The sequence below is a fragment of the Pipistrellus hanaki genome, assembly GCF_964339955.1.
Source record: "Pipistrellus hanaki genome assembly, chromosome: 10".
Taxonomy (NCBI): domain Eukaryota; kingdom Metazoa; phylum Chordata; class Mammalia; order Chiroptera; family Vespertilionidae; genus Pipistrellus; species Pipistrellus hanaki.
In genome coordinates this window covers 47483439-47511092 of record NC_140512.1, presented here as the reverse complement: position 1 = coordinate 47511092, position 27654 = coordinate 47483439, and the positions used below count along the sequence as shown (strand labels likewise).

Below are 27654 nucleotides of genomic sequence, written 5' to 3'. Positions count from 1 at the left end.
GGAGAACATTATGCTAAGTGAAATAAGCCAGTAAGAGAAAGAAAGGAACCATAAAATTTAATGAATAAATTGAACTACCAAGAAAACAGAGACAGCCCTGACTGGTTTGGCTCAATGTTAAGTGATAGTGCGAGTACTGAAGGGTCTTAAGTTTGATTCCTACTCGAGGGCACATACCTCGGTTGTAGGTTCCAAGCTCTAGTGGGGGTGCATGCAGGAGGCAACCAATCGATATGTCTCTCTTACATCAATGCTCCTTTTTCTCTCTCCTGCTCTTCCCTCCTTTCCACTATCTTTAGAAACCAATGGAAAAATATCCTCAGGTAAGGATTAAAACAAGAAAATAGAAACCAGGGAGACAGCTCTGGTATGTGAAGGGATTGAGCAAAAAAAGAAAAAAAAGAAAACTCAAGGACATGGAAAGCAGTGAGGTGATTTCAGTGGGATAGGGTGGGTGGAGATGTAAGAAGACACAAAGGTGATAAATGGTAATAGAAAAAATAAAGTAAAATAAAATTTTAAAAAGAAATCAGTAAACACCCCCTCTCCAATAAAACAAAATAATCTAAAGAAATTTGAAAGGACAAAGAAAACAATAAGAATGTGAGTAAATTTAATGAAATGTTCATAGTATAAAATAACTGCCTCATTAAATTAAAAAATAATACTGGGTGTACCAGTTAATAATGCGGAATTTTTTTTCAATAAATGGGATTACGCATATGTTGATGTCTATGCGATTTTATATGTATGCTATTTGGTTGTGTTGACTATAAGCTTCAAAACTTCATATGTCAAATTTGCTGAAGGTGTTAAACATCATGGATATTTTTATGCTTAAAAATGTCAAATTTTGTGCCCAAAAAAACAGCATTTGCAGGAAGTTTTAATTCATTATTTTGAAGAAAAGTGCTGCTGAAAGTTATCGTATACTTTGAGAAGCTTATAGTGAACATGATCCATCTCAAGATACTTGTGAACGCTGGTTTAAATGCTTTAAAAGTGATGGTTTCAATGTGAAAGACAAAGAATGTCCAGGTCAATTGAAAAAGTTTGAAGACCCAATTACAAGCATTATTGGATGAAGATGCATGTCAAACTCAAAAACAATTTGCAGAAAGATTAAACATTGCTCAGCAAACAATTTCCAATCATTTACAAGCAATGGGAAAGATTTTTTAAAAATACTTTTTAATATATGTATTTTTTTTTTTTTTACAGAGAGGAAGGGAGAGATATAGAGAGTTAGAAACATTGATGAGAGAGAAACATCAATCAGCTGCTTCCTGCACACTCCCTAGTGGGTATGTGCCTGCAACCAAGGTACATGCCCTTGACCGGAATCAAACCTGGGACCCTTGAGTCCACAGGCTGACACTCTATCCACTGAGCCAAACCGGTTAGGGTTTTTTTCTTTCTTTCTTTTCTTTTCTCTCTCTCTTTTTTTTTTTTTTTTTAATACTTTTTAATAATTATGAAAGATTTTAAAGGAAGGAAAATGCCACACCAACTGAACAAAAGGCAAATGGAAAACAAAAAAGTCATCAGTAAAATGTTGCACAACAGTCTTTTTTGCACTGAATTGTGACTGGCAATGAAAAGTAAATTTATTTTGAGAATCAAAAAAAACACAAAATCATGGGTTGATCCAGGTCAACCATCAACATCGGCTGCAAGGCCAACTCACTTCGGAAAGAAGACAATGCTCTGCGTTTGGTGGGATCAGGAAGGTGTGGTGTACTATGAGCTTCTAAAATCAGGTGAAACTGTTAATACTGATCACTACTGACAACAAATAATCAATTTGACCAAGCTTTGATCGTAAAATGACCAGAATGTTCCAGAAATTAAGGCAAAGTGATTTTGCTTCATGGTGACGCACCAATACACACTGCAAAACCAGTTAAAGACACATTAAAAGATCTTGCCTGGGATGTATTAATTCACCAGGTGTATTCACCAGACCTTGCTGCTTCCGATTACCACTTGTTCTGATTAATGGCACACGTACTTTCTGAGCAGCACTTCAAAATGGATGAAACAGTGGAAAATTGGGTCTCTGAATGGTTTGCCTCAAAACAAGACAAGTTCTATTGGGATGGGATGATATCCACAAATTACCTGAAAGATGGGGGAAATGTGTAGCTAGCAATGGACATTACTTGAAATAAAGCACTTTTGATGTTTTTCTTGAAATTATTGTGTTTTCATTTATTACAAAATCTGCTATTATTAACTGGTACACCTAATATAAGTTATCTGGCTGGCATGGCTCAGTGATGGAGTATTGATCTATGATTCCCTGTCATGGTTCAATTCCATGCTCGGGCTGCGGGCTCAAATCAATGATTCTCTTTCATCATTGTTTCTATCTCTCTCCCTCTCCCTTCCTCTCTAAAATCAATATAAATATATTTTAAAAATAAATAAAATTTTAAAAAATAAGTCAAAAGAAAAATAAATGGAATCCTATATAATAAAAGGCTATTATGCAAATTGACCCAATGGCAGAACGACCAATTGCTATGATGCACACTGACCACCAGGGAGCAGACACTCAAAGCAGGAGATGAATCTTGGTGGTCAGTGCACTCCCACAGGGCAAGTACCACTCAGCCAGAAGCCAGGCTCACAGCTGGTGAGTGATGGCAGGAGATCGAGGCAGCGATAAGGATGTCTGACTGACGGCTTAGGCCTGATCCCAGACTGTGAGAGGGTGTCAGTCAGAAATCCCCCAAGGGCTGAAACCGGTTTGGCTCAGTGGATAGAGCGTCGGTCTGCACATGAAAGGTCCCAGGTTCGATTCCGGTCAAGGGCATGTACATTGGTTGCGGGCACATCCCCGGCAGGGGGTGTACAGGAGGCAGCTGGTCGATGTTTCTCTCTCATCGATGCTTCTAGCTCTCTGTCCCTCTCCCTTCCTCTCTGTGGAAAATCAATAAAACATATTTTTTTAAAAATAATCCCCCAAGGGCTCCTGGACTCATGCACCAGGACTCTAGTAAATTATATAAAGGTCCTTATATAATTTAAGGAGGGCAATCAATTGAACTGACTTATACCTAAGTAAAGAACACTTGTTATAATTTTTAGTGTGGCCTTTAAAAAAAAAAAATACTAACATAATGTATAACTTCCAAACTAGTGAAAGGGGAAAAAATTAAATAACAAAAAAATATATATATAAGTTTTTTTAAAAAGGAAAAAATAAGAAGCAGCCCTAACGGGTTTGGCTTAGTGGATAGAGCATCGGCCTGTGGACTCAAGGGTCCCAGGTTCAATTCTGGTCAAGGGCATGTACCTTGGTTGCAGGCACATACCTACCAGGGAGTGTGCAGGAGGCAGCTGGTCGATAGTTTCTCTCTATCCCTCTCTCTTCTTCTCTGTAAAAAGTCAATAAAAAATATTTTTTTTTAAAAAAGAACTAGTTACATGAATAAACCATTTTCATTTGGAGGATGGAAAGATAGTAAGGAACTAAACCAGATACCTTATGTGTAAATGCCATTTTGAACTTTCCATTAAACAACTGTGACTCTGTTAACCGTTTTAAATAGAGAACTTGTTTCTAAAAGTGACCAACCCTAAGAGTCCCAGGTAGCCAAGGAGGCCCAAGCAGATTTGCCTGCTGGAGTTATGACAACAGGTTAGAGGGAAGAACCATACATCACTGCGTCATGTACGACTCTCAGGTTACGAGAGGGAAGATTCTGAATCACTCATATTGTAGTCTGAATTTGAGCAAAATAACCATTTTTATTTCTGATGTGTGGCGTTTGCTTATGGCCCCAAAGAGATCCAGTCTTAGGAAAAAGACAAACTATTCCTACATAGGCTCTGGAGAGACAAAAATTACTTCCAGAAGTGGGAGCAGTCATAGCTGACCAAAATTCTAAATCCAGAAGCAATACAGAGAAGAGACTGATACATTTAACTAAAAATAAAAATAAAAAAAAATATGTCTGTGTACCATTTTTAATCATAAAAAAATCCAAAAGACAAACCAGGAGAAAATATTTATAATTTATATAACAAATCAAGGGTTCATCTCTCTAATAGATTTAAAAAAAAATTCTCCTATTTAAGAAAAATACCAAAGGTTGACAGAAAAGCAGACAAAAACACAAATAGTCCATAGAAAAAAATAGGAAAATGGCTCTTACATGTTAGGAAAAAATAGTAAGCCTTACTTATAAGAGAAAGCAAATTAAAATGCATAGATATGCCCTTTCCCACCTATGAAAAATGGCAAAGATGTAAAAGCTTCACCACTCCATTGGCAAAGTCAAGGAAAACTGGCACCCAATGCACTCTGGGACAAATGCATAATGGATCAACCTCATGAAAAGGAACCTGCATTGACCTTTTAGGACTCTAATCTGATGACCCAGCTCCACAAATATGAAATGGTACATACACCAAATCATCCTTTGTGGGGTTATACTTGTAATAGCAAAAACTCAAAAAGATCAAGAGCCAAGAATACTCGGACACCAAGAGTACTTGGGCACTCAGTTACGCAGCCAACAAATCTCTTTAATGCTTTAACCAATCTGCAGTTTTCTGTACTCAGCAAGCACACCCCAACGGTGCACACCATAAGTGACAAGTTCCCCAACCCCATTCACCTGGTTTGCTTCGTCTTTACATCCTGAGGAGACACGTATTTGGGTCTCCGACAAACCTTCCTGAATGTACCAAAGACCAGGTTTCTCTGAATAAAGACTGCAAAATAAAAAATAAATAGATACATACACACACACAAATGTCAGTGTTTAATAAACAAATTAAATAGGTTTGAAGGCTAATCCAAACATATAGACCCTAGAATCAGTATATTAAAAATAAGGCAGTTTTACCTATTTCAAATATTTATAAAGAAAATAGGAATCTTTAGGAGACGGGGTTTAATGAATAGATGGATGATTAGTAATTGACACATCAATTATATATGAGTGCTTTTTAAATTGTTCCTTCCGATCTTGTTTAAACTATTATTTTGCTCAGCAAATTTTCCCAGTCTGGATGTAAAAAAGCTTCAGCCCAGCCTGAGAACAAATTATCACTTCTTGAGCCAGTAGGATTTAGAGTTAATATAATAATTTTACTCTTCTGACTTTTCTTAAACTGACTCTATAGCAGTACAATATTTCTCAACCTTGTAAAACCCATACCATTTTTAATTAGCAAATTTCTTGTCCCATGCCCATTCCTAAGATCCTGAGGTGAAAAACCATGAATACCTTCTACAAGTTAAATTATATATACCCACCTACCAAGAAAACCTTGTCAAGTCTTACTTTCTGCACCTAGAGTACAAAAATAACTTTTAATATTAATTTGTATATAGTAACTTATCTTACTACACTTGAAGTATGTGTTTCCTATGCTACTGCCCAGGAAATCATCAAGATCAGGCACTCCTGAGCCAATCAATGATTCTCTTTCATCATTGATGTTTCTCTCTCTCTCTCCCTCTTCCTTTCTCTCTGAAATCAATAAAAATATACTTAAGAAAAAGGTCAGGATGAAACTGGTTTGGCTCAGTGGATAGAGCATCAGCCTGCGGACTGAAAGGTCCCAGGTTTGATTCCAGTCAGGGGCATGTACCTTGGTTGCGGGCACATCCCCAGTGGTAAGTGTGCAGGAGGCAGCTCATCGATGTTTCTAACTCTCTATCCCTCTCTTTTCCTCTCTGTAAAAAATCAATAAAATATATTTTAAAAAAAGAAAAAAAAGAAAAAGGTCAGGCACTTATAGGGGTTCCTCCATGTTATAATGGGAGACCATAATTCAGATCCTGCTACTACAACCCCCTTTACTATCCACTGTTCAATCTCTCACTACTCTATTAGCATACAAATTTTACTGACCTGTTCATTAACATTGTGATGAATCTTAAATGGACTTTTCACTAGTGAAATTAAAAGTTATTCAAGGCGTGTATATGAAACTCAATCCCTATCCTCCCATGGGCAGAGTGAAGTGAGGCCTTTTCCCAAATTTATCCTTAAAGAGGATATACGAGGTTAAGATCCTAAGCAAGCCCTGATTGTTGGGATTCTGACTGATACTAGCTAACAAATGTCAGAATTCAGCCTCTCCTCTAGAATCCTGGCATTACTGTGAGTGACTCTTTTATGCAAAGAGTCCCTAAAAGGACCACTGATTTTCCCAATCCTACAGAACAAGTCATTTGGTTTGTTATGTATTTCTTAAATGTACTTGCTTTCTAATATTTAGTTTATAACTGTGAGTGGCAGAATTGGATCTGAAACTTTCTTTCATTATATCTAGTAGTGAAGTTGTGAGGAGAGAAGTTAACTCATCTCAAGCGTCTTGTGGTTACTGTTATCTACCACCAACAAAAAACTGTGTCTACCAATGTGAACTTGAAGCATGATTTTCCTCATACTATGGTCTGCAGTTAACCACATGTGTGAACTCTTACTCACCCTCACCTGACTTTCTATTCTGTCTCTTGGAAGTGTGGCCTAGGTTGAGAATGATCAAGGCTGCATCTGACATTTTTGGTGTAGTTGTTTTGATATTCTCAATAGTTCAATAAGCATTTCAAACAGCAGCAGCAACCAGATGGGTGATAGTTATGTAGACTTGATCTTCAAGGCAGTTCTGACTTTTAATATTTTGCATACCTCTCACTGTCCCTTTTGGGAATCTGCATTTGTCAGACTGAATTAGTTGGTGTTTGCCAACCGATGCTAATGGGTGGTAAGCAGTTCTCACTGAAAAGTAGTAGACACTTTAAGATCCCTGTAAGGACCCATCAAGGCAGCAGCCATTCTACATTGAGCAAAATAACCAGTGCTACAAAACTACAAGCAAAAACAACTGACTAAAAACAGGCAAAGTGGCTTTAGGGTAATCCACTAAAGACACTTTGCTGCCCTCCACATAGAATGAAGGTCCACAAAAACAGAGAAAACAGTCAACTGTGTTAAAAGAAAGCCCACTTTAAATCCATCTGGAAATGGCTTAAGTTATAGAAAAACTAAAACTTAAAAATAAAAATCCTCACTCTTTGGCCAGGTCACTGGAAGACCTAGCCAAAGAGTGTTTGGCCTGCTTCTGTCTGTCAAGGCAAAAGGGATAAGTCATTTAAGGCCCAGTTTCATGTCACTATGAACACAAAAATATGCCTCCCAGCAACTTTTAGTTAATGTATGCTTCTGCCAAGTGTTTAACGTGGCAATCCATCTATGCTGAAGGTGCCTATAGGAAAAATGATATTAATGTTACCATACTGGGAAATATAAGGCAAAGCTGCATAGCAGGAACACAATGACACTTGTTGGGGACTAAGGTTAATCTTCAGACACAGAGGGACTTGGCCATGGCCAACAGGACAACCACCACTGCACAAGAGCTGACCCTGCTTGTCCACTGTTTGGGCTCCTATCCCCTACTCAGGGTCCACTTCCCCTCCCCTCACCACTCTTCAGGCAGTTTCTCTTTGATTCTGCTGGACTGGCATCATCTGTCTCCCTTTCTATATGGGAAGCATTTCAAAGCAGTAATCACCCTTCTTTTTTTTTTCCCCCCCTGGGCCTCAATGTGTGAACCGTTTGTCCAGGGTTCATGTGGGAAAGGCACAGCCAGCAGATGACCCAGACCCTGTTGGGTAAATCAGTAAGTACCTCTGAAGTCTAACTCATATTTGTGCTTTCCAGCCTGGAACTTGAGAATGGCTGCCTGAGTGTCAGATCCTGGTGCGCAGTATGCCAGGTAGGCCTTCTCCAAATCGCTGCTGCTGACGGTGGTCGTGGGGTGCTCCATGCACTGTAAGGCAAAAAACCAGATACTTCATGAAGGCAAGAATCTACAATGATGAAGACAAACACTGGTGCTGTCCTTGCCATGTTGCAGACTTGGTCACAGTGGAATTAGTATGATGGGGGAGGCACGATAGGAGCAGGGATGTGGCAGGAGAGCAAGGCACGGAACAGAAGCCAACACAACTGCTTCCTAAGAGCTGCCTAGGAAATGAATTGTAAATACGGGTGCTGCAACCAGGACAACCATGATGAGAAATGGAAGAGAGGGCATTCAGTGACTCACAGTGGATTGCACAGCATTCAAATGAAGGGGAAACATCAACAGAGAATCCTCAAACACTGCCTGACTGGACAGCCTGAGCAATGCTGCCCCTTTTTTATCTCATCTTATTCCTGCCATTCTTTAGTCAGAGGACAGCTCTCCTTGTTCTTTTTTTGATCCCTTGGAGAACTCTTCTATTTCTTCAATTATCCATTTTAATCTCTCACTCTCATTACAATTACCTATAGGATATATAAGATTTTGGGATAAACTGAGCTTGAATTCTAGCCCCAAACCCTATTTATTCTATAACCTTGGCAAGTTATTTTAACCTCTCTGAACCTCGATTATCTCAATTCCATTACAGGAGTAATAATAGCACTCCTATCATTACAATAGTATCATACTATCCTCAAGGAGTTGGAAAATAATTAAATAAGACATTCAGGGCACTTAGCACAGCACCTGGAAGCAAAGGTATGCAGAACTATCAGGTGGGTGCCTCGATATACAAGTCTGATGATTGAAGAATCTGGTTTGGAGACAGAGACATAGAGTTCACTTGAGGTAGGCACTACTGTCAGAAGAATCTATGTGATCAACCCTGAAAACACACAATTAGAAGAATGGGTGTCTGGGCTAGATCCTGGGAAACCCCCTACATTCACCAAGGGGAGTGGAAAAGAAGAGCATGAAGGACATGGAGGAGAAGCAAGAACACCAGGTGTGTGAGGAAGGAATGGACAGCACTCTGGGAAAAGGTTGAAAGTGCCATCGGATTGAGCCCTCTCCCCTTGACAGCATCTGTGCCTGGCTGGGTCCCATCTTCTAAATGTACTCCGGAATAAACAGTAATGGAAATAGAAGTCAGGTTCTGGCAAGTGAGAAGAATGGGTTGTTCAGGTACAAAAGGATGAAGGTTAACTGTAGGGCTTTTAGATCAAAGCAGAGATTACAGGAAAGGGGGAACTGAAAAAGAAGCCTATTGAGAATAATCCAGTGAGAATCTATGTCAGAGTAATGCATGCTGGAGCCCAATACCTTGGGGACATCAAGTTTAATGCAGGAAATTTCAATGGGCCAAGAACAGTAATGGGCCCAGTGTGGCTCAGTGGTTGAGCATCAACCTATGAACCAGAGGGTCACAGTTTGGTCAGGACATATGCTGGGGTTGTGAGTTCTGATCCCAGTGGGGAGTGGAAACATGCAGGAGGCAGCTTATCAATGATTCTTATCATTGATGTTTGTATCTATCTATCCCTCTCCCTTCCTCTCTAAAATTAATTTTAAAAAATGTATTTTTAAAAAGAATAGTAATTTTTTTATACACAGATTAGGTTATGGGTTTTATTGTGTCCCCTAATCCTCAGAACCTGAAAAGTGTGACCTTATTTGGAAACGGGATCGTTGTAGATGTAATTAGTTAAGATGGGCCCCTAAACAAACATGACTGATATTTTTACAAGAGGATGGCCAACTGAGTCACACAGAGAGAACACCATATGATGACAAAGGCAGAGTGGAGTGACGCATCTACAAGCCAAGGAACACCAAAGTCTGCTAGCAAACCACTAGAAGCTAGAAAGAAGCAAGAAAAGATTACGAACCTACTGGTTACACAGGAAGCATGGCCCTATTGACACCTTGATTTCAATTTCCAGCCTCCAGATATGTGAGATAATAAACACTGGTATTATAAAGTTCGTGGTATTTTGTCATGGCAGTTCTAGGAAATTAATAGGATGGAAGCAATTTGGACCTGAAATTTGGGGGTACATGCTGAGCTCAGTCATAAAAGAACCTAGCTTCTCTGAGAATCAAAAGAAAACTATTTTGAACTAGCAATTAACAGAAAATCAAGAAAGAAATACAAATATGGCTGACACCAGAAGTGTGTGGGAAAGGAAGGGCTAGAATGAACAGGTCACTTCATGAGGTAGTTCTCGCTGATGGTACAAACTGAGACCATGCAGTGGACCATCACCAAACACACACCCATGCATCTGTGCCCACCTACACATGGTATGTTAATCATACCTAGATAGTAACCCCTCGATATTCTTGCTGTTCTAAAAACGTTATGCACTCTGATTACACTGCATTAGAGTGTAGTGGCACAGAAAAGAAAAGAGGAGCACCCTAAGAGTGAGCTGTCTGAAGGAGAAAGGCCTCAAGTCCTCAAAGTGACACCTAGTTAGGGAAGCCACCCAGAGAAATGTACTTTCTTCAGGATTACCTATGGGGTCCCATATTATCCCACTAGGCTCTCAGAGAGTTTGTCCCCCAGAGGGAGACAAATTGACAAACAAAAAGTGAAAGGCTATTACATTTGCTAAGTGTTTCTTGTCTGCCATGCATCCCTCCATGTCGTCACCAAATAAACTCAATTCCTGGAGTGTGACCAATCTATCACCCTTTTCCCCTCCTCAATATAGACAAGACATCTCTCTTCCTGCTTCTGGCCAAATCGAGAGCAATGCTAGAGAGCTTCCCTGAACAAATCCACATGGCAGGAAAGGTGAGAGGAATCCCAGGATTCTTGAAATAGGGAGATAAGTGGGGAAGATGATGGACAGAACTGCCAATGAGGACAGACTGGCATTGGAAGAAATTGAGGTGAAGAATGAGGCTCAAGTCATAAGGCCACCAATGAGAGTGACTATCTGCGACTGAACAATGGGCCTAAAGCAACAATATCTCTTTCCTCAACTGACCAAAACCTTTTCCCAAGGACCTGCAGGCATCATCCTTGGCACAGGGGCACATCAATGGCAAAAGAGAGACAAAAGTTCCTAATCTCATGATGCTCACATTATAATGTTTCCAGAGAAGATATTAGTACATCTGAGATAAGAATCCAGAGCTTGAGCATAGCCTCTTACAAGCCAAAAAAGTACAGATGTCCATCAGGCCACATACCCCAATTTCTATTTCGAAAAAGCTTCCCTTGCAGAAATGGTGACCTTCCTATACTTTGCACCTCTAATGTGAACTGCCTTTAATCTAATCCATCCATGAACAACTTCAAATAATTGACAACAGCAGTTATTCGATCCATGTTCCAAATCAATATCTGAAATAAATCCATTTTCTTATTCTTGTCCACCTTCTATAAAGTTGCTGCTACAGGACAGGTCAAAAGCCTTAAACTTTATCCTGCAATTTAATCTTTATCATACATACACTCCAATACACACATGCACTTGCTCCAAAGTTACCTGTTTAATAGTAAGAGAAGCATCTTTCTACTCCCATTCAACAAAACCAATGAAGAAACATGATCTCACTACAACTTTTAGTCATTCTGATCTCGTGAACCAACAGATATTGAATGGTTCAAAGATGAAACCTCAGACAAATGAACTCTGAATTAGCTAGTTTTGCCGCAATCCCTTCCCACCCCACCAAACAGGGTGAGTCAGGAGGTCTGGAGACCTTTGGCTTTTTCAATAACCCCAAGAACAATCCTTATGCTTGTGCTTGGAAGGGCTTGTCTATATAGCCATCAGGAGAAAACATTTGCCCACTTTCTACACACTTACTTGTTTTCCATATTCCTGCCAAGAACCAAAGTCATCAGTCCAGTACCAAAGCCACTCGGTGGTGAAAATGAAGTGTGGAGGTTTGGTGACAGAAGAGGCTGTGGAGAGGCGCCGAACCCGGGCACTGCCATACCTCATAGACTCAAAGTTCAGATAATCAGAGTGAAAGATACTGACCAAGTCAGCACATAAGATCCTGCAAAAGAATACAAGAGATATACTTAAAATTCCACCAATCAGATGATCATAGGCCCCTCAACTTCCACCCTCGGTCTTCCAAAAACTCGGCTGGTAGATGTAAACACACTAGTAAATGTAACATGCACATTTTTAAAAAAGCATTTCCAAGTGGGGAGGGAGGACTGTTTTTTAAGATCAGTTTTGAAATGCAAAAATAATAAAATCAAACTCATTAGCATGACATTCTTTTCACAACGCAAAAAAATGCTGCTTTAAAATTTTTTTAATGCACTGATGAGTTGATAAAAAAGGGAAATCCTTAGAAGCCAAAATAACAATAGTTAACATATAATGAGTGTTTATTGTGTGAGTGTGGCCCTGTTGACACCTTAATTTCTAACTTCTAGCCTCCAAAGCTGTGATACAATAAATTTCTGTTGTTTTACGTCACCACGTGGTAAACTACTAAGGCAGTCCTAGGAAACTATTATACCTGTAGTTAGACATATAGCTAACTTCTAAATTGAAGCAATGGAAACCAGAAAACAATGGAATAATCTTTGAGGAGTTCAAAGAAAATAACCAATAAAACGACCTCTCACCTTAACCAGTTTGGCTCAGTGGATAGAGCCTCAGCCTGTGGACTGAAAAGTCCCAGGCTTGATTCCGGTCAAGGGCATGTACCTTGGTTGTGGGCACATCCTGAGTAGGAGGTGTGCAGGAGACAGCTGATCAATATTTCTCTCTCATTAATGTTTCTAACTCTCTATCCCTCTCCCTTCTTCTCAGTAAAAAATCAATAAAATATATTTTTTTAAAAATAAAACTATCTTTCAAAAATGAGGATGAAATAAAGGTACTTTCAGACAAACAAACAACACATTTGCCACTATACTGTTACTAAGGCAACTTCTAAGAGATGAACTTGAAAAGGAAAGTAATCCAAGAGGAAATATATGGCAAAGGAATGTTGGGTACAAAACAAAATGATAAATGTATAAGTTGAGGCAAATATTGACTATATAAAATGATACTAATTTCCAATTTCTGGAAAATAAAAAAAAGAATAGAAGCAACATGTATATAGCACATGTTATATGCCTAGCACTTTCCTGAGTGTTTTACATATATTAACTCTTTTAATTCTCAAAATAACCCTTTGATGTAGAAACTATTATTTTATCTACTTGACATAGGAGAACTGAGACATAGGAAGGTTAAGTAATTTGCCCAAATTCATATAAGTAGTAAATAAGTTTGAATGGAACTACCTCAATTCAAATGTTCAAGTTTCTTTTATAATTTGAGAGAATGATTAAAAGTATAAATTAGCTTGAATTGTTAAAAATTTGCCATAAATTAATGAAGCTGTTTAGGTTTCTAGAGTAACCAATAAAAGAATAGATATTCAGTATATACTGATAGATAAGGAAAAAAATTTAAATGAGGAGAAAAAAATCTTAAGAAGACCAGAGAGAGGAAATAAATATAGAAAAAGCAGGTCAAATAGCAAAAAATCAAGATAAACAGTAAAAATGAATTCAAATGTACAGGTAATCACAATAAATGTAAATAAACTAACTTTTAATTAAAAAACAAAGATTATAAAACTGAAAAAAGTTCTAAGATGTTTATAGGAAATATATCTAAAATATAAGGACAAAAAAGCTTGAAAGTAAAAGAATATTAAATAGTAACTAAAAGCAGCTGGCATCATTATATTAATATCAAACAAGACAAATTTAATGCAAAAATCATTACTAGAGAAGATGGGGGGCAGATTAACCAGGGAACTTAGATGCATATATGTTTAGCCCATGGACACAGACAATAGGGTAGTGAAGGCCTAGAAGGGGCAGATGCAGGATTGAGGAGGTCATGGGGGAAAAAAAGAGTAACATCTGTAACACTTTCAACAATAAAGATAAAATTTTAAAAAATCATTACTAGAACTAAAAACCATCCACTTTACATTAACAAACTGAAATTACTATGAAGATGTAAATGCTAAACATAGTATATATGCTTTAAAGCACTTTTTTAATACATGAAAGAAAAATTAATGGAATTACAAGGGGAAATTGATGGATTTATAGTGTTAACATATCTCTGAGGGTAACTGATTAAAACAGGAAAAAAAAAAAACATCAATAAGGATATAGGAGATTTTAACCACATAATTAATATACTTCATCTAATCTGCATCAGAAACACTTCTTGCATACATAGGACTTTTACTAAAACTGACCCTGTACTATACTCATAAATCAAGTCACAATAAAATTCAAAGAGTTTGTTAAATGTTTTATACTTTCTGACCACATTGCAAATTATTTAAAATTAAATAAACACATTTTGAAAATATACTTAAGAAATAAACCATGGGTCACCAAATATATGAGATCAAGAAAGGATAAAAGTTGGTTCTTTTTAAAAAGAAAAATATTAGCAAAACTAATAAATCTCCATTAGATCAATCAAGAAAAAAAAGGAGGGGGGACATATTAGAAATGTAAAAGGGCCCTAGCTCAGTGTGGCTCAGTTGGTGATGGGTTCGATTCTTAGTCAGGGCACATACGCAGATTGTGGGTCCTCAGTAACGGTACATGCATGAGGCAACCAATCTATGTGCCTCACATTAATCTCTATCTCTTTCTCTTTTTTTTTTTTTTCTCTCTCTCTGTCCCTTCCCGCTGTCTCTGAAAAGCAATGGAAAAAATATCCTCAGGTGAGGTTTAACAAAACAAAATTTAAAAAAGAAATGTAAAAGGAATAAAATTAAAGATGCCACAGACACAAGCAGAGAGAAAACATAACTTAAACATTTTTTAACTGGGATGTAAAGTATAACATGATGTCTACAGTTAACAATGTTATATGGCATATTTGATAACTGCTAAGAGAATAGATCCTAACAGTTCTTATCACAAGGAAATAAAAAAAATTTATAACCATATGAGATGATGGATACTAACTAAATTTATTGTTGTAGTCATTTTGCAATATATACATATGTTGAGTCATTGTGGTGTACACCTTAAACTTATATAGTATTGTATATCATTTATATCTCAAAGAAACTGGGGGGGGGAATATATTTTTAAAATTTTTTAAATGAGGGAATCAACAGATCCCTAAAGAAAAAAGTCTAACAAAAGATATACAAGACCTTAATGGAGAAAATTATACAATTAAAAAATATTAAAGATTTAAATAAATGAGATGCTATTATACATATGAAAGAAAGTCCCAGCATAATAAAGATGCCACTTCTCCCAAACTGATAGCAGTCAATGCAATTTCAATTTTAAAGTAACAACAAGTTTTATTTGTGAAAACTGAGATGTAGATTTTCAAATTTCTAAGCAAAAGACCAAGATGAACCAAGACATTATTAAAAAAATCAAGGTTGGAATTTGCCTCACTAGATGTAACTAAAAAACATCATGAAATAAAACAATGTGGTATTGATTCAAACAGACCAATGAACAGAAAATGCCAGAAACAGACTTGGGTGTGTATTTGCTAAGATGGCATCTAACACAGGCAGCATTGAAAACGGGTGGAAAAGAAATGGCCTACTTTTAAAAAGTAATATTTGGCAGCTAAATGTGAAAATTAGCTATAAAATGTGTTAATGTTCTGCCAAATTTGGCTCAGTTTTGGTTGATTTAAAAATAAATTTACTTCTGGAAATGGCTAATGGTGATGGTTGTACACAATGTGAATGTACTTAATGCCACTGACGTGTACACTTAAAAATGGTTAAGATGGCCCTAATCGGTTTGGCTCAATGGATAAAGCGTCAGCCTGCGGACTGAAAGGTCCCAGGTTCGGTTCTTGTCAAAAGTATGTACCTTGGTTGCAGGCACATCCCCAGTGGGAAGTGTGCAGGAGGCAGCTGATCGATGTTTCTCTCTCATCGATATTTCTAATTCTCTTTCCCTCTCCCTTCCTCTCTGAAAAAAATCAATAAAATGTATTTTTAAAAATGGTTAAGATGGTACATTTTATGACATGTATATTTTACCACAATTTTTAAATACATTTATAACAAACAAGTGGCCTTTGGCAAAATTTGTAAATCATCTGTATAAGAATGAAACAACTCATATTTCACACATGCAAGAAGAAATTAAATACAGTCCTTAATACTTTTTGAAGAAAATTTCTTTATGGTCTTGGGTTAAGAATTTCTTATAACATAAAAAGTATAAAAGAATTTTTAAAAAGATGAAAAATACTTCTCTTCATTAAAAGGTACCATAACATGATAGGAGCACATTTAGTGACTAAAATTTCTTAAATTCCTAAAACTAAAATAATGAAAACACAACACAACCTCCCCCTAAATTCTGCCAACATAGACAAACTACTAGGACAGACATTTTATAGCACAGGAAGCACAAATGGCCAACAAATATATGGGGATACACTTTACCTCATAGGATATGCAAATTAATATACCGGTTACACCTCCAGACTAGGAAAAGTTCAGATGCAGACAGTAACAAACATTAAGGTGACATGTCACTAGAGACTTCTAATGGGAGTGGAAAGTGGCATAATCTCTTCGAAAAACAATTTGGCATCACCTGGCAGAGCTGAGGATGAACACCCACCCCCCTCACAGCAGTTTCATCCCTGAACATTTGCCCTGAGGAAGCCTGTGTACATGTGCACAAGACATCTTGGAAGAGTCTCCAGAACAGAGTGCTGGGAGAAAGATTCCAGCCACAACAGTCCAGTGTATGGTTTCACTTAGCTGTAGGTCAAGAACAGGTAACACTAATCTATGGTGATAGACATCAGAACAGCAGTGGCCTATGGGGGTGGGCACTGACTGCAAGGGGACAAGAGGAAACGCTGGGGTGATGAAAATTATCTATACCTGAATCAGTGTTGGCTACACAAGTGAATGCCATTGTCAAACTCACTGAACTACACACTCAGTATCAGTGCACTTCACTGTGTGTAAATTTTGACTCAGAATAAAATAGAGGGTGAGAGAGAGAGATGGGATAGTTTGTGAAGCATTTAATCCTCCAAAGGGGAATAATTTGTTTCACATACTTTGCAGTAGCAATTTGTACATAATTGCACTCTAAGCACAAATTTATCTTATTCACTCAAAAAGTCGACGCAAATTCTCTTGACAACATATTTTAGCAAGTTCAATCCAAGACATGATAAGTATTTGAAAATAAAGCTACTCAGGATTTCCATTTACTCTGAATTGACTAAGTGAAAATACTGAGACACATTTAGAAAAATAAGAGTTAAAGGCTGGATAAACAGCAATTCAGCTGAATGACTTCATAGGCAAAGGCTAAAATTTCACAAATGATTGCCTCTTACTTTTCTGAAACTAATCAGTGAAGATATATGTAAGTATCAGTCTCAACAGCAAATAATTCAAAACTCACTTGTTACCACCACTTCCTTCCCCCACAGCTTTTCCCTGCACAAAAAGAACCACCACTTCCTTCCCCCACAGCTTTTCCCTGAAGAAAAAGAGCAGTGTGAGAGAACAGACACCAAACCTCCAGTATGAACAGTATCTTCCAATTCTGCTAACTAAGTGTGTGAGTATGTGTGAGAAAGTGTGTTGAGTGTGTGAAAGCCATCAAAACTATACCCTGCTGGCCCAGCTGGTGTGGTTCAGTGTCGACCTATGAACCAGGATATCATGATTCCATTCCCGGTCAGGGCCGAAGTCCAGGTTGCAGGCTCGATTCCCAGTGTGGGGCATGCAGGAGGCAGTCAATTGGTGGTTCTCTCTCATCATTGATGTTTCTACCTCTCTCTCCCTTTCTGAAATCAATAAAAATATATTTGGATGGAAAAAAAACAAAAAACTAAACACTTTGTGTGTCTAAACTTCCCACAACACATACAAAAGCCCAGGCACAAAACAGAAACAAATGATGTATTTCCTACCTGTTTTTATTGGGATTGCTATATGCCTCTTCAATAAGCTCCATTTTGTCCAAATCCTTCCACTTGCCTCCATCCAAGAATTGCCATCGATATGGCAAATGGAAATGAACTCTATTGCATTTATCTAAAATAAAAATATATAGAAGACATTTGGTATTAGACAGCATGATCTAGTCCCATGGTTATCAATGTGTGTGGTGCTGCACGCTAACCTAAGAATACTTTGGAAAATCATGGAGGAGTATTTTTTTAGTATAGTCATACATAAGCATTTAGATATTTAAATACTATGTATTTTATCATATACATTTTCCTTTTTATGTCTCTCTTTTTTAACAGGACATTACACTAATTTTCCAAATGACATAAGTTGGCAGGTTACATTATATAAGAATTTCACCTCATGATAGTAAAGAAGCTGATTATGAAGTCATACCAGCAGGTAAAAGTCTGACTATGTGTTACTGGCAGGTGGACAGGTAGTGCTCATGCCAAAAACAGAGCCAGCTTTATCTCTACCATCCCAGCCCCAGACATGTTTGATTGCAAGTGGGTCAGAAACATGATTCTAACACACAGTGATCTTTCTGGCTGCTAACATGCTCACCTCTCTCCACACAAATACCCCCCCACACACACACACACACCCCTAAAGGTATTTATACACGGTTCTTCCCCTGCAGATATACACATAATAAATGGCCTAGGTCTATGGGTTTCAGCCAACTCTTTCCCCTACGCTTTCCCTACACTCCCCAGGGCCCCTCTCGCTAAACACTTCTCATATCCCTTGTCTTGGCTCATACCAAACCCTTACCCAGAATGCAGCCCACAACCTCTACCTTTCAATATCCTCTATGAGGTTCTGGTACATCCATACAGAAGAATGTTGTGAGAGGAAAGAGAGACAGGAAAGAAAAGCCACAGAAAATTCTGTGCACTCTGCTATGGACCTGTCTCCAAGATATATGCTATGACATAGCAAGACAGTACAATTCTGAGAAAGAAGAATAAAGCTAAAGGCATCATAATTTCTGATTTCTAACTTAATTACAAAAGTGAAGTAATCAAAACAGTACGGTACTGGTAAGCCAGTCAGAGAAGGACAAGTATCACACAATCTCACTCTAGCTGGTTTGGCTCAATGGACAGAGCGTCGGACTGCAGATTAAGGGGGTCCAGGGTTCAGTTCCAATCAAGGGGACATTCCTGGTTTGTGGGCTTGACCCCCCGTAGGGGGTGTTTAGGAGGCAGCCAATCAGTGATTCTCTCTCATTATTGATATTTCCATCTCTCTCTCTCTCCCTCTCTGAAATCAATAAAAAAAAATAAAAAAAAATTCAAAAAAATAGACCCAGAAAGTCATAGAAGCATGAATAGACTGTTGAACCTCAGAGGGAAGGCAGGGGAGGTTGGGTGGGAAGAGATCAACCAATGAACTTGTATGCATACATGCATAACCCATGGACACAGAAAATGGGGTAATGAGAGTCTAGGGGGAGGTGGGTGAAAGAGGTTAATGGGGGGAAAAGGAGAACCAATATAATACTTTCAACAATAAAGGTATTTTTTTTTAAAAAAGAATGCCTCTTTTTTTTGGGGGGGGGGGAGGTATTTTGTCTAAATACACATCTATGCACATATTATTCCTTGCAGGGGGAACTGGGTGGCCAGGACAGCTAAAAGGGAATATTTCTGTTGTTTTTGTGCCTTTTAAATTTTGGACCAAATCACATATTATATATTCAAAAAAATTAAAGGTCTAGTGAAATGAAAAAAGATATAACAGTGTGCATAGCATGCCTGTGTAAGAAGAAAACAGATTAAACATATACACCTGTTCATGTATAAAATCTTTGTGAAAGGATATTAAAGGAATTGGTAATAATGACTGTTTATGGGAGTGATCTGTGTAGTGGATAAAAGGTGTGAGGGAGACATTTCTTAATGACTGTCCTTTTCACATTTTTAATTCATCTTTCAAAATAACAACAATGAAGCTTGGCTAATTTGACACTTGAAAATAATAAAATTGTAAGCATTCTTTCAGGTAAGTCTCAATACCACTTCTTTCTCAGAGATTCTACAAAAAATGTGGTTGTGTGGGAAGGACAATGAAGGAAAGTAGAAGGCTGCCTGGGCTTGTCAAAGGCTAGGCCTCGGGCCAGGCCAAGTGGACAGAAGAGAGCACCTGGCTGAACAGACAGAGAACAAGAGGAAGACCCCAGGCAAGGAAATTTCCTCTGAAATCAGCAAGGCTGAATACAGCCACATTAGGGGTCTCAGGACATCCTGATTTGTCCAGAGTTAGAGCCTCTTAGACTCCTGACTAGGGGTATGTACAAGAGTGATAATGAAGGACTCAGCCTGAATAAATGAGGTCATAACTGTGGGCCAGAGTTATGACAAAATAAGATTTCCTGTTTCCTTTTGAGGGGCATTAAGTGCAATGATCCTCCATAAGTTTTCAGTTACTGCATTTATACACCCAAGCACAGGTGAATCCTGGATGGCCTGAAGAAATGTTCTCCCCTTAAAAAGGCACCCACCACCAACTGTCTTCCAGGATGATCCTTCATTGAGAAGGACATGAGGGCCAAACGTGGTCAAACAGCAGGTTCAAGTCTTTTGGTTCTTTAAAAAAAAAAAAAAAAGTTCTCCCAGCGTAGACACAGCTGATCCTTAACAACTGGATATAGAGTTTAAAATCTTGGAGGTCAATTCCTCCCAGTGATACCAACAACAATCAAGACTTAACTACAACAAGGCTATACACATAGTCCACAAAGGGGGCACCAAGAGCGTCCACCTCAGGTAACTGTGGAAGCCAACCCACTGAGCCATATAGGACACCTAGTGCACAAAGCTACCCTACCAACTCAGGGAAGCAGTGAAAATGCGGAGAAAAAGAAACAGATCACAAAAGAAATGGAGGAAAACAAACAACTGGATATAGAGTTTAAAATCACGATTATAAGGTTTTTCAAGAATTTCCTAGAAAAGGCTGATAAATTTAGCAAGACCCTCAAGGATATGAAAAATGACCAACTAGAAATTAAACATACACTGACTGAAATAAAAAATATACAGAAACCCAATAGCAAACTAGAGGAACGCAAGAATCAAGTCAAAGATTTGAAATACAAAAAAGCAAAAGACACTCAACTGGAAAAGAAAAAAAGAATCCAAAAATGTGAAGATACTGTAAGAAGTCTCTGGGACAACTTCAAGCATACCAACATCAGAATTATGGGGGTGCCAGAAAAAGTGAGAGAGCAAGATACTGAAAATCTATTTGAAGAAATAATGACTGAAAACTCCCCGACCTGGTGAAAGAAATAGACTTACAAGTCCAGAAAGTGCACAGAACCCCAAACAAAAGAAATCCAAAGAGGACCACACCAAGACACATCATAATTAAAATGCTAAGAGCAAAAGACAAAGAGAGAATCTTACAAGCAGCAAGAGAAAAACAGTTAGTTACCTACAAGGGAGCACCCATACGATTATCAGCTGATTTCTCAACAAAAACTATGCAGGCCAGACAGGAATGGCAAGAAATACTCTACGTGATGAATAGCAAGAACCTATAATACAACCAAGATTACTCTACCCAGTGAAGTTATTATTCAGAATTGAAGGTCAGATAAAGAACTTGACATATAAGAAAAAGCTAAAGGAGTTCATCACCACCAACCCATTATTATATGAAATGTATTCTTGAGTTGTCTTTAAACCAAGATGGTGGCATAAGGTAAACACCTAAATGTAGCCTACCACAACAATTTCAAAATTACAACTGGAAAACAGAGTGGACATCATCCAGAACCACCAGAAAGCTGGCTGAGTGGAAGCTCTACCAACTAGAAAAAAAAGAAGGCAGGCAGAGAAGGCAGGCAGCTATGTGCAGTTAGCTTTCTCATTGGGGAGAAAAGCAAAACCTCCCAAGTGCAATGATATCCAGCTCCGGTGGGGGAGAAATTGGACTGTTCATCACTGCCAAACCAGAATTATATGAAATGCTGAAAGGTATTCTTTAAGAAGAGGGAAAAGAAGATAAAGATAAAAATTATTAACAACACATATGTAACTATCAACAAGTGAATCTAAAAAAACAAGGGAATAAAAAATCGGATGAACAGTATTAACTGGTGAATATAATAGAATCAGGGGTATAGAAAGCAAGTGGACTGATGATTCTCAGGTAAAAGGGGAGTGTGGGGTGCAGAAAGAGACTGAACAAAAATCGTACACCTGCCGAAACCTGTTTGGCTCAGTGGATAGAGCCTTGGCCTGCGGACTGAAGGGTCCCAGGTTCGATTCCGGTCAAGGGCATGTACCTTGGTTGTGGGCACTCCCCAGTAGGGGGTGTGCAAGAGGCAGCTGGTCGATGTTTCTCTCTCATCAGCATTTCTAGCTCTCTATCCCTCTTCCTTCCTCTCTGTAAAAAATCAATAAAATATGTATTTTTTTTAAAAAATCGTACACCTATGGATGAGGACAGTGGGGGGAGGGGCAGAGGATGGGGTAAGAACCTGGTGGAGGGGAGCTATGGAGAGAAAAAAGAGGAACAATTGTAATAATCTGAATAAAGATTAGATTAAAAATATATACATATACACATATATACACACACATATATATACACATACATATATGTACTTATATTTAAAATCTAATCTAATAATAGAAGAATATGCAAACTTGCCTGTTATAGCATCACATCACAACCAGATCAGCAGGTTGCATCCCCGCCCTCTGCTCAGGCAGCTGCAAGGCCTGGGGTAGGATAGGATATAATAGCACGGGAAGGAAAATGCATGCAACAGGGGGTGGAGGGGAAAAAAAGGGGGGGTGGCGACCATGGGGAGGTGTGTGGGGGAGAGCAGAGCAGGCGACCTGGCAAGGGGCAAGGTGCAGTTGGTGCAGAGCAGGGAGCCCTGTCCTGATTCAGGAGGAGGGCAGTGGCAGCCATTGGCTGGCAGGCACCCACAGGGTCTGGGATGGAGTGGAGGACGGTTCGAGGCCTTCTGGGCGGAGGTGCTTCTGCTTTGCAGCAGCAGCACCAGGGCCATGCTGGCCTCGGCGACCCTCGCTGGGTTAGGTGTCTCAGGCAGGGAATGGGAGCAGGATAGCAGTGGGCAGGCCAAGAAGGGGGGGCTGCAAACACCTGGCCAGGGCTGATCACTTGGCTGGGGGTTAATGCCCCCACAACGGAAGCTTTAAGAAGGGAAAGAGGGAGGGAAGAACTTTATAAAGAAGTCAGTAGAGAGCAGAATTAAAGAAGGAAAGAGGATGTGTAAGTGAACTGTAGGAGCTATAATGAAAATCAAGTATTGTTGGGTACTGGGGACAAATTTTAAAAGTTGGAGACAAAAAAGAAAAAAGATGAATGATAGTAATTAGGCAGATATTAAATAATTAGATAGATATTAAAACTCTGGAAGTAAGCAGAGAAGAATGTAGATGAGAGAGAAAGAGGGAGGGAAGAAAAGTTTTAAAGGGGAGCCAGTAGAGCTTAAAAAGAGAATGGGAAGAAGGAAGAAATGGGGGGAGGGAGCAAAGCAGGTCCAAGGGAGGAAGTGGAGAAAAAAAATTAAAAGTGGGAAGGAAGGAAAAGGGGAGGGAGGATAGGAGTAAAGATAAAGGAAAGAAGGAATTAGGGTAGGGAGGGAGGGTAGGAGAAATATGGGAAGAAGGATGATGGAACAGAAGTAGGAATTAAGGAGGAACAAAGTTTATAAATGATGAGTCAGTAGGAAAAAATGTTACATAAAGGAGAAAAAAAATTGTGTGACAGGGAGAAGCCAATAAGGAAGTCAAATACAATTGTGTGTGAAGAGGATAAGATTAAAAAAAAAATGTAATAGAGGTGACCAGGCTGGCAGGGGATGGCAGTTAGGGGGAACAGGCAGGCAGGCAGGCAGGCAGGCATGCTGCGTGGTTAGGGCTGGCAGGTAGGTGTGCAGTTAGGAGCCAGAGGTCCCTTTTTGAGAGAGAGATGTCCAACTGCCAGTTTAGGCCCGATCCTGAGTCAGTAGGAAAAAGTGTTAAAGAAGAGAGAAAAATTGTATGTCAGAGAGAAGCCAATAAGGAAATCAAATACAATTGTGTGTGAAGAGGATAGAGCCTAAACCGGCAGTTGGACATCCCTCTCGCAATCTGGGACCACTAGCTAACCGCTCATCTGCCTGCCTGCCTGAATGCCCTAACCACTCTGCCTGCTGGCCTGATAGCCCGTAACCACCTCTGCCTTGGCCCCTGCCACCATGGCTTTGTTCAGAAAGAAGGCAGGATGACCAGAGATATCCAGTTGACCTGCTCTAATTAGCATATTACCCTTTTATTAGTATAGATTAGAGGCCCAATGCATGAAGATTCATGCAAGAATGGACCTTTCTTACTCTAGTTGCCAGCACCATCTTCATTCCTTCCACCTTCCCATGCTGACCAGAGGCGTAGAGCTGCTGGGGGGTTAGAACACCTGCATCATTGCCATGGTGATGATGCAAGCATCCTGTGCATCCGGGCAATCCAAAGGGGTTGCCCGGATGCACATATGCAAATTAACTCACCATCTTTGTTAGGTTAATTTACATACTCATTCCTGACTGGCTGGTGGATGTCGCGAAGGTATAGTCAATTTGCATCTTTCTCTTTTATAAGTGTAGATGGTACCTATTCTTTGACTTACTATTCCATTTCCAGGAATCTGAACATAGAAATATATATGTATACTCAGATGTTCAATAGGACATCACTCTAATTGAATACTGCACAACTGTTTTTAAAAACAAGGTGAATTTGAGGGGGAATCCAAGATGGCTGCTCGGGTAGGCAACTAGCCGCAGCCGCACACAACAATTTTAATAAAATACAACTAAAATATAAAATGGACATTACCCAGAACTACAGGAAAGTCGACTGACTGGAAATCCTACAACGAGAAGCAAGGAGAAAACCAGAAGGAAGCACGGAGGAGCTATAAAAGCCTAAGGTACGGAGACACGCGGCGCGGAGAGGGCGGAGCCGGAGAGGAGGGAGGCCGAGTGCCTGGCGGGCGTTCCCAAGCGGGAAGGAGAGAAAACTCCGACTGTGCTGGGCCCCTGACTGCTCTGAACCCCAGATCTGGGCCAGACCCCGGGGACTCAGGCTCAGCCATAGGGAGCTGGGCTGTAAGTCGGAACCCCGGGGGAGCGGAGAAAGGAGGTCCCGGAGGCGCGCACACTGCCCCCAGAGAAGGGACGGTCGGCTGTGCTGCGGGATTGCCCTGACGGGAAGGAGACTGGGGCTCCAGACTGCTGTGAACGCCACCTCCAACTCCACTTCCAACTGAACTGAACCCCAATACCGGGCTCATTGGGGGAGAGCATAGACTGTTTGGCAGCAGGCGAAAATCGAGGGCACCTTTCTCTCAGAGGCGCCGGCAGCGAGCACTGAAGGACCCGCATAGGGCGGGGCTGACGGAAGCCAAAGCTGCAGGCTCCACCCTGAAACCCCGTCCCATCTGTAACTGCGAAATGCGACAACAAAATAGATCACAAACGAAAGAAATGGAGGACAAAAAGCGTCTGGATATAGAGTTCAAATCTACGCTTATAAGGTTTTTCAAGAATTTCCTAGAAAAGATGGATAAGGCCTATGAGGATATGAAAAGAGATCAACTAGAATTAATAAGGAGTCAACAAGAAATGATAAGGGATCAACAAGAAAGAAAGAATACATTGTCTGAAATAAAAAATATTCTACAGAGTCCTAAAAACAGAAGGGAAGATCGCAAGAATCAAGTCAAAGATTTGGAACATAAAGAGCCAGAAGACACTCCTCCCCAGAAGCTAGAAGGCAAGAGAATCCAGAAAATTGAAGATAATGTAAGAAACCTCTGGGACAACTTCAAGCGAACCAACATCAGAATTATGGGGGTTCCAGAAGATGAGAGAGAGCAAGATATCGAAAACATACTGAAAGAAATAGTGACAGAAAACTTCCCCCACCTGGTGAAAGAATTTGACTTACAAGTCCAGGAAGCGCACAGAACTCCAAACAAAAGGAATCCAAAGAGGACCACACCGAGACACATCATTATTAAAATTCCAAGAGCAAAAGATAAAGAGAGAATATTAAAAGAAGCAAGAGCAAAGAAGGTAGTGACTTATAAAGGAGCACCTATACGATTGTCAGCTGACTTCTCAACAGAAACCATGCAGGCCAGAAGGGAATGGCAAGAAATATTCAAGGTGATGAATAGCAAGAACCTACAGCCAAAAATAAGCTACCCAGCAAAGCTATCACTCAGAATCGAAGGCCAGATAAAGAGCTTCACTAATAAAAAAAAGCTAAAGGAGTTCATCACCACCAAACCAGAATTATATGAATTGCTGAAGGGGGTTCTTTCAGAAGAGAAAGTAAACAAAGATAAAAATTATGAACAACAAATACGTAATTATCAACAAGTGAATCTAAAAACCAAGGAAATTAAAAAAATCTGATGAACAATATTAACTGTTGAATATAATAGAATCAGAGGTATGGAAGGGGAGTGAACTGATGATTCTTGGGGAAAAGGGGAGAGGGGGGCGTGGGAAGAGACTGAACATAAACTGTGCACCTATGGATGAGGACAATGGGGAGAGGGGAAAGGGCAGAGGGTGGGGTGGGAACCTGGTGGAGGAGAGCAATGGTGGGGGGGGGGGGGAGGAAGGAACATTTGTAATAATATGAAAAATAAAAACTTATTAAAAAAAAAAAAAAAAAAAAAAAAACAAGGTGAATTTACATGTACTAATTAACCTAGGGAAAAACCTCCAAGACACAATACTAAGTAAAGGAAGCAGGTTAAATAATGTCGCATGTTAAAAAATATGTAAAACGAATATAACCACATGGCATGTGTTTACCTTTGGGGAAGGCTGGAGGAGGACTTCAGACTTTACCCTGTATTATTATACTCTTTTACAAAGTGAAAATATTCATGAGTTGCTTGGGTAGTTTTTAAAGACTGAAAATGAAACAAGAAGTTGTGGTGTTTGCTTTTTAAGAGGAGTCACCAAATTTGAAAAGGAAACATTCTTCAAAGTCCAGGATAGCAATAAGAAGAAAAGAAAGGTTTAGTAAAAATGTAAACACACACACATAGATACAAGAATTGCTACATCTGATAAAAGAGGGACTGTGGAGAGAAAACCACAAATTTAACAATTACTCATCTCCCAAGAATAAACATGGGTCTAAGGCATCTCTAAGTCTCAACTACTCTGTACAAAAACACTTATCTTTGCTCCACTAGACTAGGCATCTGTGACTTGTGCGCATCTGTGACTTCATACTATGCTGACCAAGGTTTCACCTGCTGCATGAACCACACAATTATGGCCCCCAAAATCATCGTTTGATTTTTAGAAACTTAAATAGTTCCTATCATCTCCAAGTCCCCAACAAAATTGATGCAGAACTGGTGTGACCAAATGCCACACCAGCTTATGGTTAAGAAGGCTCGACCCCCTCTCAAAAGGGAAGAGAACTTTGTGGATGGCCTCAGAGCAGAGCTCCAAAAATGAGAAGCAGTTATCCCACCCACACATAGATGAGGAGTTTTCCTGTGACTTACCTTGAAAGCTACAACTTTTCCGGATATGGTACAAGCAGATCTGTTCACTCTCCTCTTGGTTAGTAGTTGTTGAGGACACAGAACCCGAACTGTCTCTTCTTTCTACAAACACCACAAAGATGTATCAGCTACTGGATTTAATTCCAATAGCAAATACTTGTTAATGAACTATTAGGACTGGGTACCAATACCAAGAAAAAAAGCAATATATGGAAAGTCTACCTCTCAAAATAAAACCTCAATTAATTTTAGGTTAATTCTAATAAATTTAATATAAAAACGATATGTAAGTGATTTCAAAGTTTACCTTTACTACCGTGTTTCCCC

The 27654-nt window shown here is 39.3% G+C and overlaps 1 protein-coding gene across 1 annotated transcript in view; it reads right to left on the bottom strand.

Moving 5' to 3' along the window:
* The window catches only part of PARP12 (poly(ADP-ribose) polymerase family member 12), a 46590-nt gene that overhangs the window by 8617 nt on the left and 10319 nt on the right, over positions 1 to 27654 (bottom strand). The window contains exons 4-8 of the mRNA XM_084896748.1: positions 27328 to 27429; positions 17721 to 17844; positions 11601 to 11796; positions 7659 to 7800; positions 4629 to 4725 (exon numbers count right to left, since the gene is read on the bottom strand). Of these exons, the coding sequence (XP_084752874.1) occupies positions 4629 to 4725; positions 7659 to 7800; positions 11601 to 11796; positions 17721 to 17844; positions 27328 to 27429 (661 nt within the window). The remainder of the gene's footprint in view (positions 1 to 4628; positions 4726 to 7658; positions 7801 to 11600; positions 11797 to 17720; positions 17845 to 27327; positions 27430 to 27654) is intronic.